Raw genomic sequence first — 14,477 nt, 5'->3', positions numbered from 1 at the left:
CTGCCTGTGTCTGGTATTTCTGAAATTCTGTGACAAGGGCAAATCGTAGTTGTTCCCCTGCCTTCCCATGGATCTGACCATCATCTCCAGGAGGACAGTCACTGTGCTTCCTTTACCAACTCCCGCATAATATATAATGGGCTCTAGGCTGGGGGTCAGCCTCACTCCATCCCGAGAATGATAGTCATTCTTCTGATGGTCACTCTCAGTGATGGTTTCTGTGTTCTCTGCTCTGACCAGGGCAACGGGAGGAAGAAGCCTCCCTCAGCCTGCAGGAACCAGGTGGAGGCCGAAGTCATTGTCCACTCTGACTTTAGTGCATCCAATGGGACCCCTGACCTCCACCTCCAAGACCTGGAACCTGAGGATTCCCTGCCTTCAGAGGCTCCTGACCTCACTTCGAGTGTTGTGGATCTCGATCAAGGGGAAGACTGGCTGGACAGGGAGCCAGGAGGGTGTGAGCAAGCAGCCCCTGGGCCAGACAGACTCACCTGCCTGCCAGAGGCAGCCAGCGATTCTTGCCCCTACTCAGACCTCCAGTCCAGGGAGGCTCTGGAGGAGGCCCCTGGGAACAACTGCCAGCCAAAGGCCCCCTGCCCTCCAGGAGCCAGTCCAAGCCTGCCCAAAGCCCCAGTCCCCTCCTCCTCTACTTAGCTCCCCTAGAGGGCACAGTTTGGGACAGGCTGGTTTGGATCATGTGACATGACATGTGTGGCTACACATGTAGGCGTCTCTGCCCGCAAGTCATCAAGCCACTTGGAGCCTCCTGGGGTGCTTTGGCTTGGGGAGAGGAAGGATTGGATTATTCACTCCCCCCATACTCTGTGACACATGTGATATGTGAGACACGTGACACACAGTTACATGTGATATGCACATGTGTGAAGCACATGTGTGTGTGCTGGTTGGTGAGCTGGGAAGCTCTGGGCCAGGCAGTGGTCACTATGGCCTAATTGATCCTCCAGGTCAGGACACTGCCCCAGAGTGGCCCGTCCCCAGCCCTGCGGGCCCCTACTCTGTCACCCAGCCTTTTATTACACACTCTGAGAGTGTCTCCAATGCCTTGTCTGACAAAGACAGCCCCGGCCCACTTTCCGGTTGGGCTGGGCTGAGTGCAAGTAGGCTCTGAATGCCTGACACTTTAGTGGCATCACCTCCTATCTGCCGTGTGCCCCGGGCCCAGATTGAGAGGGTGAGTCCAGCTCCCCTCAGAGCAAGTCTGCACCTGATTTTGTAACTGGGGAAGTGCCTGGTTTTGCAAATCTGCTTTCTCTCGCTCTCCCTTCGTTCCTCCCTGCTCAGTCCTCTCGTGTCTCGTCCTGTCCCCCTGTTCTTCCGACCTCAGCGCCCTTCTCCTCTGTCCTGGGACTCGGTCCTTTCCTCTCCGTGGCTCCTGTCTGTCTCTGCTGTCCTGCTCTCGCCTCTCCCACACTGTCATGTGGTTCTCCTGCCTGGGTTCAGTCTCAGCATCCTTCCCTCACAACATGACTACCTCATGTCTGTTTGAGGCCGTGATGGGACTCCTGTGTCCGCCGTCCACTTCAGCCATCGCCCTCCTGCCCCTGCTTCTCTGTGCCTCTGGAGACCCCATCCTCCTCCCCAGGCAGACTGCACACCCCCAGTGCAGGTTTGGAGAAGACCTTTCAGCTTCCCTTGCATCTTTCTCCCTGGGATTGAGACTGGAGGGTTCTCCTTAGAGAGGATGAATGCAAGTCAGACTTGGGGGTTTTGAGACAGGGATACAATTATTCCCTCCTTTCCATGCGGTAAGTCTGGTTTGCTGGGCAGAGGCGTTTGAGGCACCTTCCTTCCCAGCTGGAGCTTGAAAGGTAGAAGGGGGTGAGAATTAGGGGCCGGGGAGCCCCTTCCCTTCCCACTCTCTGCCCCTTGACCAGAAACTGATGGGTGGGGCTGGGAGGGATCTCATCCTCTAGGGTGTTGGAAGTAGGGTTTTCGCACAGGACAAGGGTGACTGACGGGCTCATCTCATTTTGCTCTTTCTTTAAATTCAATCCTGAAGTCATTTTTTGTTGACCCCCCCCCACACACACACAGGGACAAGCCTGACTTGTTTCATTTATTTGATTTTGCACCTCAGCCTCTCATAGGAGCATTTAGTACTTGGTCTCTTCTCCCTGAATTCATCTTTTTTCACTGAGCAGCAAGCACATCAAGGGTTAACTCTGGCTTCTGAGCCAAATTAGAAATAACCAGTCTATCTTTCCTTTTTTTTTTTAATGGTGAAATGTCTCTCAGTGGAGTTGCAGCTTCCTCAGACCCTTTCAGCATCTGTGTTTATTACACGCGTGTGTCACTCAGGTTTGACATCCGCACCTACATTTCCTCCTCCTCCCCCTTCAGGCAGCCTATGATAACACTAAAGATTATTAATGTTGGTTTTGTATCTCGTTAAGGACAGAACTGTCATTTGTACTATTTCTGTAGCATTCAGCATTGCTGTGGCTAACACTACTGTATATGTTTCATCACTGCTCTGAAGGTCAAAAGCCTCATTTTATTTTGCTGGGTTTTTTCTTTTTTTCCTAAAGGAAGAAAAAAAAAAAACTGTCCTGAATTAAATGGCTGTTTTAACAGTAGGCTCTTAGCGTTACACCACATAGTCATTTTTCATGTTCTTGTTTAACAGGCACTGAGGTTCTGGTTTAAATTAAATAGCTGCAAATGAGACAATTTATAACCCATTAGGTTGGGTGGAAAATTGTTTCTCAAAAGCAAATAAGTAATAAATCTGGTATCTGCCTATAACTCACAGTTGATAAGAACGTGGCCATTACTCACTAGCATTATATATGATTTGGGCTCTGGGTAATTTGGAAGTGTTAGGTTTGTGTCTTTGTAGCAGTATTTTTATTAGAAAAGAGTCCATTGGCCTTTTACAGGGTATTAATCCTTTTGTCACCTACCATGGATGCCTTATGGTTTTTGAGTCTCATTTAAAAACCTTTTCTTGATGCATGACAAGTATAATCAGTACCTGCTCATTTATTTGTCTGTAGTTTTGCTGTATTATTTAATTATTTTTCCAGCATTTTTTCTCCTTACAATTATCATATTCTTTAGTGTTAAGCCAATGCATTGATCATATATGTGTCCCTGTAATGAATTAATAAACTATTTTCCAAAAATGTTCTTGTTTGTGGAACCAAGTGACTAGAACTTCTTCAGCCTTTCTGCCCTAAAGAATGTATTTCTTACCAGGATGGGAAATGTTGAGTTTTGAGCAGAAGAGCAGGTGGTTATAAGAAAGAACTGGACTTTCTGTAAAGAAGAGGGAACCTTTGTACACTGTTGATGGGAATGTAAATTGGTGCAGTCACTGTGGAAAACAGTAAGGAGGTTTCTCAAAACACTAAAAATGGAACCACCATATGACCCAGCATTTCCACTGCTGGGTATATAACAAAACAAAAACACTAATTTGAGAAGATACGTGCATGTCAGTGTTCATAGCAGCATTATTTACAATTGCCAAAATATGGAAGCATCCTAAATGTTCATCAAGAGATGAGTGGAGAAAGACAATGTGGTATGGTTAAGCAATGGAATACTACTCAGCCACAAAAGAGAATGAAGTTTTGCCATTTGAAACAACATGGATGGATTTGGAGGGTATCATGCTAAGTGAAATAAGTTAAAGACAAATACTATATAATATTACTTCTATGTGGAATCTAAAAAATACAACAAACTAGTGAATATAAAAAAAAAAAAGAAACAGACTCAGTGATATAGAAAACAAATTAGTGGTTACCGTGGGGAGAGGGGAAGGAGCAAGAGAGGGGTAGGTCCATACTACTATGTATAAAATAAGCTCCACGGATATGTTGTGAAACACAGGGAATAGAGCCAAAATTTTATAACTATAAATGGAGTATAAGCTTTAAAAATTATGAATCACTGTATTCTACACTTGTAACATATAATATTGTATATCAACTATATTTCAATAAAGTAAAAAAATAGGTTACTCAGACTCCTAGGATAGGAACTCCTCTCCCCACCTCAAAAAAGGAGCTGAACCGCTCCCTCCCTCAACAGGTACTTAGAAAAAAACACCTAAACTTAGGAAAGATGCTTTCTTTGATGTCATTCTTTTAGGCTCTTCAGGGATCTCTTTTCATCCGGACACACATTTTTTTAACTTTGTCGGATGCAAGGGAGGAGTGAACCACCAAACTCCAGAGATAGGGTTCGACAAATCTGTATAAATCTGGCTTCCAAAATTGCCCGTGACGCCCATTCACACATATGGGCACAGTGCCTATGAGCTCAGAGACCCACGCATGGCACCCTCACCTTCACAATCATGCTGGTGTCTGTTAACTCAAACCTAGGCACAGCAGTCATACACCAGACTCCACGCTTACATCTCACACACATCTCAGGATTACAGTTGGCAACTGCTCTGCTAGGATCTTTATAGTGCCTAGACCACGGGTGTTTTTCTACTGCTGGGAACCAAGAACCAGTGGGCTTCCTGCCCAGGACCACCCCCAAAGTGGCTGGTGAGCCAGCCCTGAGTTAATTGACACATTGTAGGGGGAGATACTGCACATTTTGCATGCAGGAGAATAGCCATTATTTGCATATCACTCTCAGACCAAGCGTTGTGATAAAGAAGAATTAAACACTTGTCAAAATGAATTTAAAATGACAGCAACTCAGGACACCAATTTGACCTCTCCTGAGTCTAGGACAAGCCAAGAAGGGGTTGTTGAGAATTCAGACCCTGCAGGAGGGAGTTCCAGGCCTTTCGGCCCAGGGAGGGCCCCCACCCCTCCCTTTCCTATGGCCAGTAGAGGCTCATGCTTCCTGCGCTTCCTTGTAAGGAAATTGGCTTGGGACTTCGGTGTGTTCCCTGACCCTGAATTTCTCCATTGCTTCCTACTGCTTGCTCATATGTCTCAAGTCCTGTTCATCTTCCAGTTGCTACTACAGAGTCCCTGGGCTGCACAAACCCCATCACTAGTAAACTTACCTGATTTCTGGAGGCCTTTTTTAACCTATCTGCATCAGTTAGTTTTATATATGTTAACACTTCTGCTCCGCAATTCCAGAGTTGGTATCAAAAGAGAGACGTAATTTACTCTTCTTCCTGACCAATTCAATGCCAATAGCTGAGTGAGGCAGAGACTGCTCTCTTTAAACCTCCTGCTCCTCGAACTTAGTAGAGGCTCAGTAATTTTGATGGACTAGCACATCATGCTGAACTCAACAGAAGATCATTTAATAGCGAGGGCCAAGACTGATGACCTCTGCAGGCTAGCGTGGGGCTGTATCTCCTAAGAGGCATGCCTATCTCCCATAACAATCCTTACCTGAGACTGATGTCTCCTTTTACGTTCTGACATGAAACATTGAGTCTTTGTGGCATAGAAGTGTTATTGGGAATTTTTAACTTCCAGTGTGCTATTCCAGTTATCAGGTCATTTGTCATGACCTGTATCCTTTACATTTCCTTGAAAGTGAGCAGGGAAGATGGGACATCTTTATCTTTCAGATGAGCTCTGAGAGTGACTGCCTGGGTTTGCTGAACTAAACAGCAGGGAGAAGTGGGGCCAGAATCCGGTTTACTTTAGCGTTCTCATTGTCCTGTTAGGTCTGCTCTCTCAGGGCCCTGGACGAAGCCGCCTTCCTACCCTTCCTCCCTCCTGTCCACCCAAGCGCCAGAACTCTTCGGTCTAAAGAGGCCAACCTTGCAGCTAAACGTCCTAACCTTTGGGTGAAAGAACTAGGCACCCATGGAAAACCGAATCTTTGACAACTTTGTGCAGCTTTTAGGGAATTATGTCGACAATACAGACTTGGGCACGGTGCAGGAGGACGCAGCAGAAAGAGTAGGTAGGAGAGGATCCCACAGCTTTGCGTGTTTCTCCGCAACCCGGACCTACTCCGCAGTCCACTGGGTTTCCACTCCCCCAGCCCCCCAAGTCCGGAGCTGGCCCGTGGGGAGGGGTCCGGGGCTGCAGCTCTGGATGGCGCCCGCCGCTCCGGCCCCAGTTCAAAGCGCAGGGGGCGCGTCCGCCGCGCAGCCGGGAATGTCCGGCCGCTTAAAGCGCTCGCCGGCTCTTTTGTTCCCCAGACCCGGCCTCCGGGGAGAGGGGGCTGGGGGAGGGGACCGGGAGGGGAAGGAAGAGGGGCGGCGGGCGGCGGGAGGAGGGCGGGGCGGGTGGTGCGAGTGCGGAGCGCGCACCCCGGGCGAGGCTGACAGATCGCCCGGGTGGGTGCAAGATGGCGCAAGCGGCCGCGCTCGCCCTGCGCCCCCGGCGCTCCTAGGCAGGCATGTGGCCCCAGCCCCCAGCCGCCCGGGCTCGGCCCCGGCCGGAGCCCCGGCCCCGGCCCCGGCGCCGGCCCCGCGGGACACTGTGAGCCGCGAGAGGCCCCAGAGCCGCGCGTCGCCGATCCGAGCGGACCGCGAGCCCCATGGCTGCCTCGCGCGCCGCGCCCCCGCGCCGCCGCCCCCGGCTCCTGCTGCCGCTGCTGCCGTTGCTACTGTTGCCTGCGCCAAGCGACGGTGAGCTAGGGCGCCCGCGGTGCGGCTGCTGGGGACCGAGCCCCGGGAACGGCGAGAAGGGAGTCAGCGGGCGCGAGGGGCGGACCTGCCGGCGGACCGCGGGCTGGAGGGACTTGCCCAAGAAGGGGAGACGAGCGGGACGGGGCGGAGCCGGGGGACGGGGCACGGAGGCCCGGCTGCCGGGAACGCGGAGCCAGAAGATGCTGAGGATGGAGCCCCCAGGAGAGGGACCCGCATTCAGTCCGCTGCGGCTCCGAGAATCAGTAGTGTCCGAGCCCAGGCCAAGAGGAAGGAGCGCGGCAAAGCAGGAGACCAGCGGGCAGGCTGGAGTCGGGGAGAGGGGGAGCGAGCCTTGGGAGACCGCAGGGCTGAGTCCCGTCCGAGGGGCGAGTTGGGGAGCGCGGAGCCCGAGGGTGGGCACAGAGTGGCCCGCGGTGGCCGAGGTTAGGAGACCGCCGACCCCGGAGATCGCCGATCCCGGGGGCGGAGTCCGGGACTGAGCGGGCTGCGACGGGTGAGGAGAGCGCATCGTGGATATGGAGAGGGACTGGGACGCGGAGTGCGAGGGAGCGATCGAGGAAGAGGGAGGTCTCCGGCTGGCCGCGCGTGGGGAGGGGGAGGCTCCCTGCGAGCTGAGGAAAGGAAAGAGAAGCCGACCGAGGGCGAGAGAGCGGCGGGGATGCTCACGTGCCCGCCCTGCCCGGAGGGTGCACACGCAGAGCTCGGGGTCTGCCGGCTTTGCTGCCCGGAGCTCTGTCACCACCACCCTGTTCCCTCAGGGACTGTAAGGGGCCCACTTCATGCGAGAGAGGTGAAAATCTAGTCGCTTCTTCTCCCACCCCAAGTTCTCAGCAGATGCTGCTCTGGACAGTATTCTCTCCCCTCTTAGCTCCGGAGAAGCAGGATGTCGCAAGCGTATCTAGTAGAAAGTTTATCCATCCCCCAGTTGCTATTAAAATACCGGGTTTGGGGTGCGGAGCCGAGGCAGCTGAAACCCAAGTCTAGGGAAGGATGGGTAGGGATCTGAAGGGGCGTGACCCTCAAATATCTTAAAGTACGAATTACGTGTCCCTGAGGGTGGGGGAAACGCCCCTAACCGCAGCGCTCCTCCTCCTCCTTTCTCCCCCTCACTGCCCCTTCTCCCCGCAGCCAGGGAGGGCGCTGGACTGTGAAGGGAGGGGCCCGCTCCCGTATCACTAGTTGCCGGGAAAGTGGAGGGTTCTGTGGCTGCCTTCTCAGCCCAGGTGGGTTCATTTCTCTAGGATTGAAGTTATAACTGGTCTAGTAAGTTGCTCGCTGGAGAAGGGAGACTTGGCATCATGCCTGGGACTGGAGCTCTCGTCCCTCCTCTCCCACTTCTGATTCCCTGATCACCCTCGTCTTCTCCTTTCTCTTCTTCCCCCCTCGTCTTTCCCTTTTCCAGTTCCGTTCTCTTCTGCAGGAGTGAAGAGGTTGCTGGGAGAAAGGTTCTAGGAGCCTCCTTCTTTCTGAATTTTGAGAAATCTGAGTAATGTTTGGTATCCCTCATCCTCATTATGACATAGGCAAAACAAACGAAACTGCCAAACCCCAGAGCATCCTAGGGGTGGGGCCGTGGAGCTGGACCTTAACCTAGCCTGTACCCAGTCCTGGACCCACACACCCTTCTCCCTGTTCAGATGGTGTTGTCAGCAAAAAGAAGCACCGATTTATTACGATCTCACTTTATATTTGTTTAGAAATTTTAACTTTTCATAGTGCCTTTACATCTGTGGGTCATATTTAACATAGGGCTTCCCTGGTGGCTCAGTGGTAAAGAACCCACCTGCCAATGCAGGAGACATAAGAGACGTGGGTTTGATCCCAGGTTGGGAAGGTCCCCTAGAGGAGGGCACGGCAACCGTCTCCAGTATTCTTGCTTGGAGAATTCCATGGACAGAGGAACCTGGCAGGCCACAGGTCGTGGGGTTGGGAAGAGTTGGACTGAAGTGACTGAATGACTGAAGTGACTCAGCATGCACGAACAACACAAGCCATATTGTGGTTGCTTAATTAAACAAACGAGGATGGAGAAGCCAGGGCGGATTGAATACTTTACCTGAGGTCACACTCTGAGAGCCTGTGAGGCTTCAGTGTTTAACCAGGTGGCCACAGAAGTGGCAGCAGCTATGCTGGAATCAGTCTTGCTTTTAGGTCCCAGATTTGTAACTATTAACTCTGAGGTCTCGGACAAGTTGCTTAACATCTCTGGGCTTCAGTTTCCTTTGCTGTAAAAGATATGAATAAAGACCTCGTGCCACTATTAAAAAGTCCATGCACCACAATGAAGATCTTGCGTGCTGCAATGCAGCCAATTAAATAAATATTTTTTAAAACATACAAATAAAAGAAAGGTGGTAGAAATACTATCCATCTCTCTGAGACGGTCTGTTGATTAAGTGTGTATTGAATGAGATGACCCTTCATAATGCAGAAATTTCTATATATTAATAGAGATTCCAATTAATACCACAGGATGATGGGGATGGGACACTCAGATCCAGAGAACTTGGAAGCCCTGTGTTTTCAAGTTCATCCCACACTAACTTCTCCTTTTACTCTCTCTCTGCCTCCTGATGCAGGTCTTGGCCACTCTGCTGAACTGGCATTTGCCGTGGAGCCGAGCGATGACGTTGCAGTCCCTGGGCAGCCCGTGATGCTGGGCTGCAAGGTGGAGGGGACCCCTCCAGTGCGAATCACCTGGAGGAAGAATGGGGTGGAGCTGGCGGACAGTACCCACTCCACTGTGCTGGCTAATGGGTCCTTGATGATCCGCCACTTCCTGCTGGATGGAGGAGGCGGCCCTTCAGATGAGGGGGACTATGAGTGCGTGGCCCAGAACCGCTTTGGGCTGGTGGTCAGTCGGAAGGCTCGAATCCAGGCTGCAAGTAAGTGGGTGCCCTTACTTTTTTTTTTTCCAGGTCATGGAGGGATAAAGGGAGCAGTTCCATCTTATGTAGCTTCTGGAGAACTAATGTCTCAGCATGGGTCAGTTGAGAGGAGCATAGCAGGAATTTGCAGTGGTGGAATTATATCATTTACACATTTAACTGATTGGAATGCAATTTGACAAGAATGTAGCCAAACACTGTTGTAAGAAGAGGGAGGGAGAAAGCCAGCTTTATTCAGCTCTTGGTTCGGTGTGTCTTAGCTTCCATATGCCTGTATATTATGAGCATCCCAGTCTTTTGAGTATGATTTTTGTGTTTAAAGATAAACTTTGGGGGTGATTTAAGAGGATTTTGAAGGGTAATTTTGATGACATGCAGTTTTTAATTACGTGCTGACTTTCAAACCTTTAGGGTAGAATAAACCTCACTGTACCAGTGATAACATTCTGAAGCTTCAGCAATTTGCTTTACAAAAAATATGATAGAATAATTTCAGGGTTAACACAGTAATGACATTCCTCTCACTCACCTTCCTGCTGGTGTACTTAAAAAAAAAATTTCAGCTTTACTGAGGTGTAACTGATAATAAAATTAGAAGATATTTAAAGCATACATTGTGATGACTTGATCCTTGGTATGCTTTTTTGATTGGGAGAGAAGCACATCTCTAGAACTGTGCTTAGCTGATGGACCATCAGTCATTGTGGTGATGAAATGATGTTCGTGCTCTCCTGCTCTGTCCTACCAGAAGTCTGCTGTTGCTGTTTAATCTGTGTACACTCATAGGTATTATCACATAAACCAAAATTATGTATCTTGGGAAGGCGGCAAACTATGAGGGTGGGAAGTCTGCTCACAGACTTCTTGTTCTTTCTTTTTTTTTTTTTTTTGGCTATGTTGCACAACATGTGGAATCTTAGTTCCCTGACCAGGGATCAAATCTAAGTCTCCTGCATTAGAAGCAGGGAGTCCTAACCACAGGACTGTCAGGGAAGTCCCAAGAACCACTGTTTTTGAGAAAGAGTAAAAGTTTTGCCAAGTGGAAAATGTTCCGCATCCCATAATCTCTGTACTTGTGGGTGGTGTCTTGAGGTGGTGTCCCTTAAAAAGGCTGCTTTAATTTTGGTTGGTAATCATTCAAACTAATGCTTATTAAACACTTGCTGCATACTGGGCACCCTGCCCAGGTGCTTTATATGAATTATCTTATTTAGTCATCGTGATCACACTGGAAGATAGGCAGTCATCATCCTCGTTTTACAGATGGGAACACTGAGACTCAGAGGTGAGCAGAGAAGCCAGGACTGCAGTTTAGGGATTCTGAATCCTGCACCCTCCCACTTAACCCTTGTGGCACGCTGCCTCTTCCCCGTCTGATCACTGACCAATTTCTTCCTGGCTCCGAGGGCGTTTGCACAGTTGCTCTGAACGACTGGGGGGTGATGAATTGTTCTGAGGCAAGAGGCCCCTCGTTGGATTTAAGATGCCCCTTTGTTCTAAGGAAGGCTCCTCTAGGCCCCCATATGGAGCTCTCTGGGAAGCAGCCCTGGACCTTGAGACAGAATCACTTCTGGCTCAGCAACCCCTGTCCTCCGGCCCTCCTGGCAGGGTAGGGGAAGGCTGGTGCGCCCTCTGAGCACATGGCTGGGTGTGAGGAGGAAAAGTGGGGACAGAGAGTGGGGACCCAAGGAATCTTGTCGGACAGGAGAGAAGAGACTTCTCAGGGAGCTTGCCCTGGCCTGTGTCAACTCTGAGGGTTTGATGGCTCCTGCATCACCAGCCTAGACTTCTGGGAGATAAATCCCCAGGTGTTTATATAGAGCTAATTGTAAATGTGCTTTTTCTATAAATGGTAATACCTTTAAGATGTTCAGCCTCCTTAAACTCCTAACAGTATAAGCAGTTGAACTGTGGGCTCTGGCTGCGGGGAGGCCCAGTGGGTGCGGTCGGCTTGGTTAAGCCTCTGGGGTCCTGGGGACAGCTGGGGGTTTGCCTCCAAACCCTGGCAGTCTGATACAGGCTCTCTCCCCAGCAAGGCTTATGGCCCCTCGGGGAAGGCTTAGACGGTTGGATCCCCTTTCCTCACATCACAGGCTCATGTCCCTGTGAGGTTTTAGAAACCTGCAAAGCTGATTAGCTGCCTGGCTTCTCTCCTTTGGTAACAACGCTGTGCCCATGTGCCTGCGGGCCGGGCAGATGTCATATGACATGGGAGGAGGCCTTCTGAAAAGGTGTGAGGTGCCCTCTAGAGCCCCTGCTTCTCCTGCCTGCTCCACGGGGGCTGACAGTGCTGGAGGACGCTCAGCACCCCTCACAGACACACAATCCACCCAGTGTAGCCAGGGAGGCAGATCGGTGTGGGGCCGATGGCTGGGAATGCCCCCTCCTCCATCCAAGTGGGCCTGGATGCTGTCATTGAAAGATGGCCTGACTGTGATGGACTGGAGTCCAGGCCCATTCCTTGGGGGGTTCAGTAGCAAATGTCTCCTGTCTGGGATGGAGTGGCTTAGGGTCCTAGGAATAGTCATGCTTCCAGCATGTCTGGTTTCTCTGCCTTGCTCTTCCATGTGTTTATAGTTTGGGGGCTGAAAATTGCAACACTTGTGACGGAAGAGATCCTGGACAAGTTAATCTCTCCATGGCCCAGTGTCCTCACCTGTGAAATGTACATATAATCCTACTTTGTGGGATGGTGGTAAGGACTAACACTCCACGCTTTGCCTGACACAGAGTTGGTACTCAGTAATGGAGTCAGTCCTCTTTGCTTCTTTTAAAGGCGATTCCAGTTTTATGGCTCAGCTGCTAAAGAATCTGGCTGCAATGCGGGAGACCTGGGTTCGATCCCCCTGGGAAGATCCCCCGGAGAAGGGGGATCCTTTCCGGCCACCCACTCCAGTATTCTGTTCTAGAGAATTCCATGGACTATACAGTCCATGGGGTCACAAAGAGTTAGACACGACCGAGCAACTTTCATTCCCAGTGACTTTGCCAGCAAAAGCAGACTCCTGAATCCACTCCCAACCCCCAGCTTTCTCCCGCACTGGGATTCAGTTAGGGAGTACTCCAGGGAAATCTCTCAGGGAGTGAATCTCTCACTTCAGAGCTGGAGTGCAATGTGTTCTGTTTTAACCCCTTCCTGGGAGGGTCTGGGGATTCTCCCAAGCCTCTCGGAATCTTCTAAAGCTTGGCTGCCTTGTGAGACTCTCTACCATCCCCCTGGAGAGGCTCCAGGAAGGGCATGTGGGACACCTGATCCAGTGGGAATAGGCAGTGACTCACACCTGTTGAGATCTGTGTGCCTGGATGACTCCAAAGAGGGATGGGCTCTCTACAAGGAGGGGAGATAAGTCGGGGGAGACACCCCAGCTCCCCTCCACCCCCATCCCACTTAAGGCAGATTCTCTTAGTTCCTGCCGCTCACTTTCTGGCCTCAGTTCCTGGTCTCCAGCCTTTTGGGAGATGGCATAAAGAGGTAGATGATCTGGAACACAATTTGTCAGACTTTGCTGTGAATTTACCTGGAGATCTTGATAAAATTCAGATTTTGAATTAGAAGGTCTAGGCCAAGGCCTGGGGGTTCTGCAGGTCTAACGAGATCCCTGGTGATGCCAACAGTGCTGGTCGACAGGTGTGAGAGGAGAGCCCCCTCCCACATCATAGTTGCTAGTGTAGGGGCGTCTGTGGGCAGTACAGTGAAGTCTGGAGAACATGGGCTTCAGGGTCACATCTGGGTAGGTTTGAACCCCAACTCTGCCACTCACAGATGCCATGTCCTTAGCGCCAGTTACTTAACTCTCTTGAGTCAAATGAGTCTGTGCCTTCATTTGGAAAGAAGAAGAAAAAGCGTAATCCCATCATCCTGTCAGGGCTGTTGGAGAATTAAGTGAGATGATGGATGGAAAGTATCTGGCCAAGGGCTTGGCCTCTAGAAATGCTCATTAAGTATTATTGTTAGTATTAGGTTTGCTGTTGCTGTTGTTTAGTCGCTAAGCTGTGTCCGACTGTTTGCAACCCCATGGACTGTAGCCCTCCAGGCTCCTCTGTCCATGGGATTCTCCAGGCGAGAATACTGGAGTGGGTTGCCGTTTCCCTCTCTAGGGGATCTTCCTGACCCAGGGATCAAACCCACATCTCCTGCATTGGCAGGCATATTCTTTACTCTGAGTCACCTGGGAAGCCCCTAGTGATAGGTATTGAGCACTGATTTAGGATGAAGACAAGCCTGTTCCAATGCAGGTAAGATTCTCAAAGTGCCAGGATTGCCTCCCCCGCAGCCCGGAGCCATCCTGACTGGGGTGCCCAATGATGGTTATGAGCGTAGGCTGTGGAGGGAAACAGACCCTCAGCTGGATGGACTTGGGTAAGTCACCAGAATCCCTGAGTCTCAGTTTCCTCATCTTTAAACTGGAGGAAATAATACTTAGCAAGGAGGACCGCTCGGAGGATCCCGCATGACAATACGTGTAAAGAACTTAGCACAGTGCAAGGGCACACAGAGAATGTTCCTTAGATACTATTATTATTCTGGGGTGACAACAAAGGTGACACATGTGAAGTTCTAAGCTTCTTTAGGTATGGGTTCCAGGAGGGTCCCTGGTGAGCCTGGACTCCTGGTAAGAGGCAGTGGGGTGTGGTGAGAGGGAGGGAAGTCCAGGTCTAGTCCCCCGCTGTCTCCACCTTAAGGCCCTCAGGCACCCTCTCCTGAAGTCTGAACCATTCTCAAGCTGTCTGAGCAAGGGCAGTTTCGCCAGCTACTCTGAAATCCCTTCCAGCAGCAAGATCCATGCCTGTGTGGATGTGGGGGCAGGGTCTCGGCGCAGATCTGTGGAGCCAGGTCTGGGTGGGCAGGTTGGGAAAACTATGGGCTGGAGCTGCTGAGTGGCACAGCTTGTGTGGTGGGCTCAGGATATTAGGGGACCCCGGCGGTGCCTCAGTGTAGGGCAGTGGGTTGTGCAGGGGAGTGGTTCCTGGCACACTGGCTCTGACCCTGGCGGCCTGGTGTGTGGAACCCAAGCCTTTCTCTCCTCTTTGAG

The 14,477-nt window shown here is 50.9% G+C and overlaps 2 protein-coding genes across 3 annotated transcripts in view; both read left to right on the top strand.

Moving 5' to 3' along the window:
- Nucleotides 1–3,150, top strand: part of IGDCC4 (immunoglobulin superfamily DCC subclass member 4) — a 39,068-nt gene extending 35,918 nt beyond the window's left edge. The window contains exon 20 of the mRNA XM_020870823.2: nt 241–3,150. Within this exon, the coding sequence (XP_020726482.2) occupies nt 241–654 (414 nt within the window). The 3' untranslated portion in view covers nt 655–3,150. The remainder of the gene's footprint in view (nt 1–240) is intronic.
- Nucleotides 3,151–6,224: 3,074 nt separating this feature from the next.
- Nucleotides 6,225–14,477, top strand: part of IGDCC3 (immunoglobulin superfamily DCC subclass member 3) — a 42,227-nt gene continuing 33,974 nt past the window's right edge. For both annotated transcript variants that reach the window (XM_070468640.1, XM_070468639.1), the window contains exons 1-2: nt 6,225–6,535; nt 9,136–9,441. In XM_070468640.1, coding sequence (XP_070324741.1) covers nt 6,445–6,535; nt 9,136–9,441 — 397 coding nt within the window. In that variant the 5' untranslated portion in view covers nt 6,225–6,444. The remainder of the gene's footprint in view (nt 6,536–9,135; nt 9,442–14,477) is intronic.

This window comes from Odocoileus virginianus, chromosome 6 (genome assembly GCF_023699985.2).
Source record: "Odocoileus virginianus isolate 20LAN1187 ecotype Illinois chromosome 6, Ovbor_1.2, whole genome shotgun sequence".
Taxonomy (NCBI): Eukaryota; Metazoa; Chordata; class Mammalia; order Artiodactyla; family Cervidae; genus Odocoileus; species Odocoileus virginianus.
This window is presented reverse-complemented; position numbering and strand designations above follow the sequence as displayed.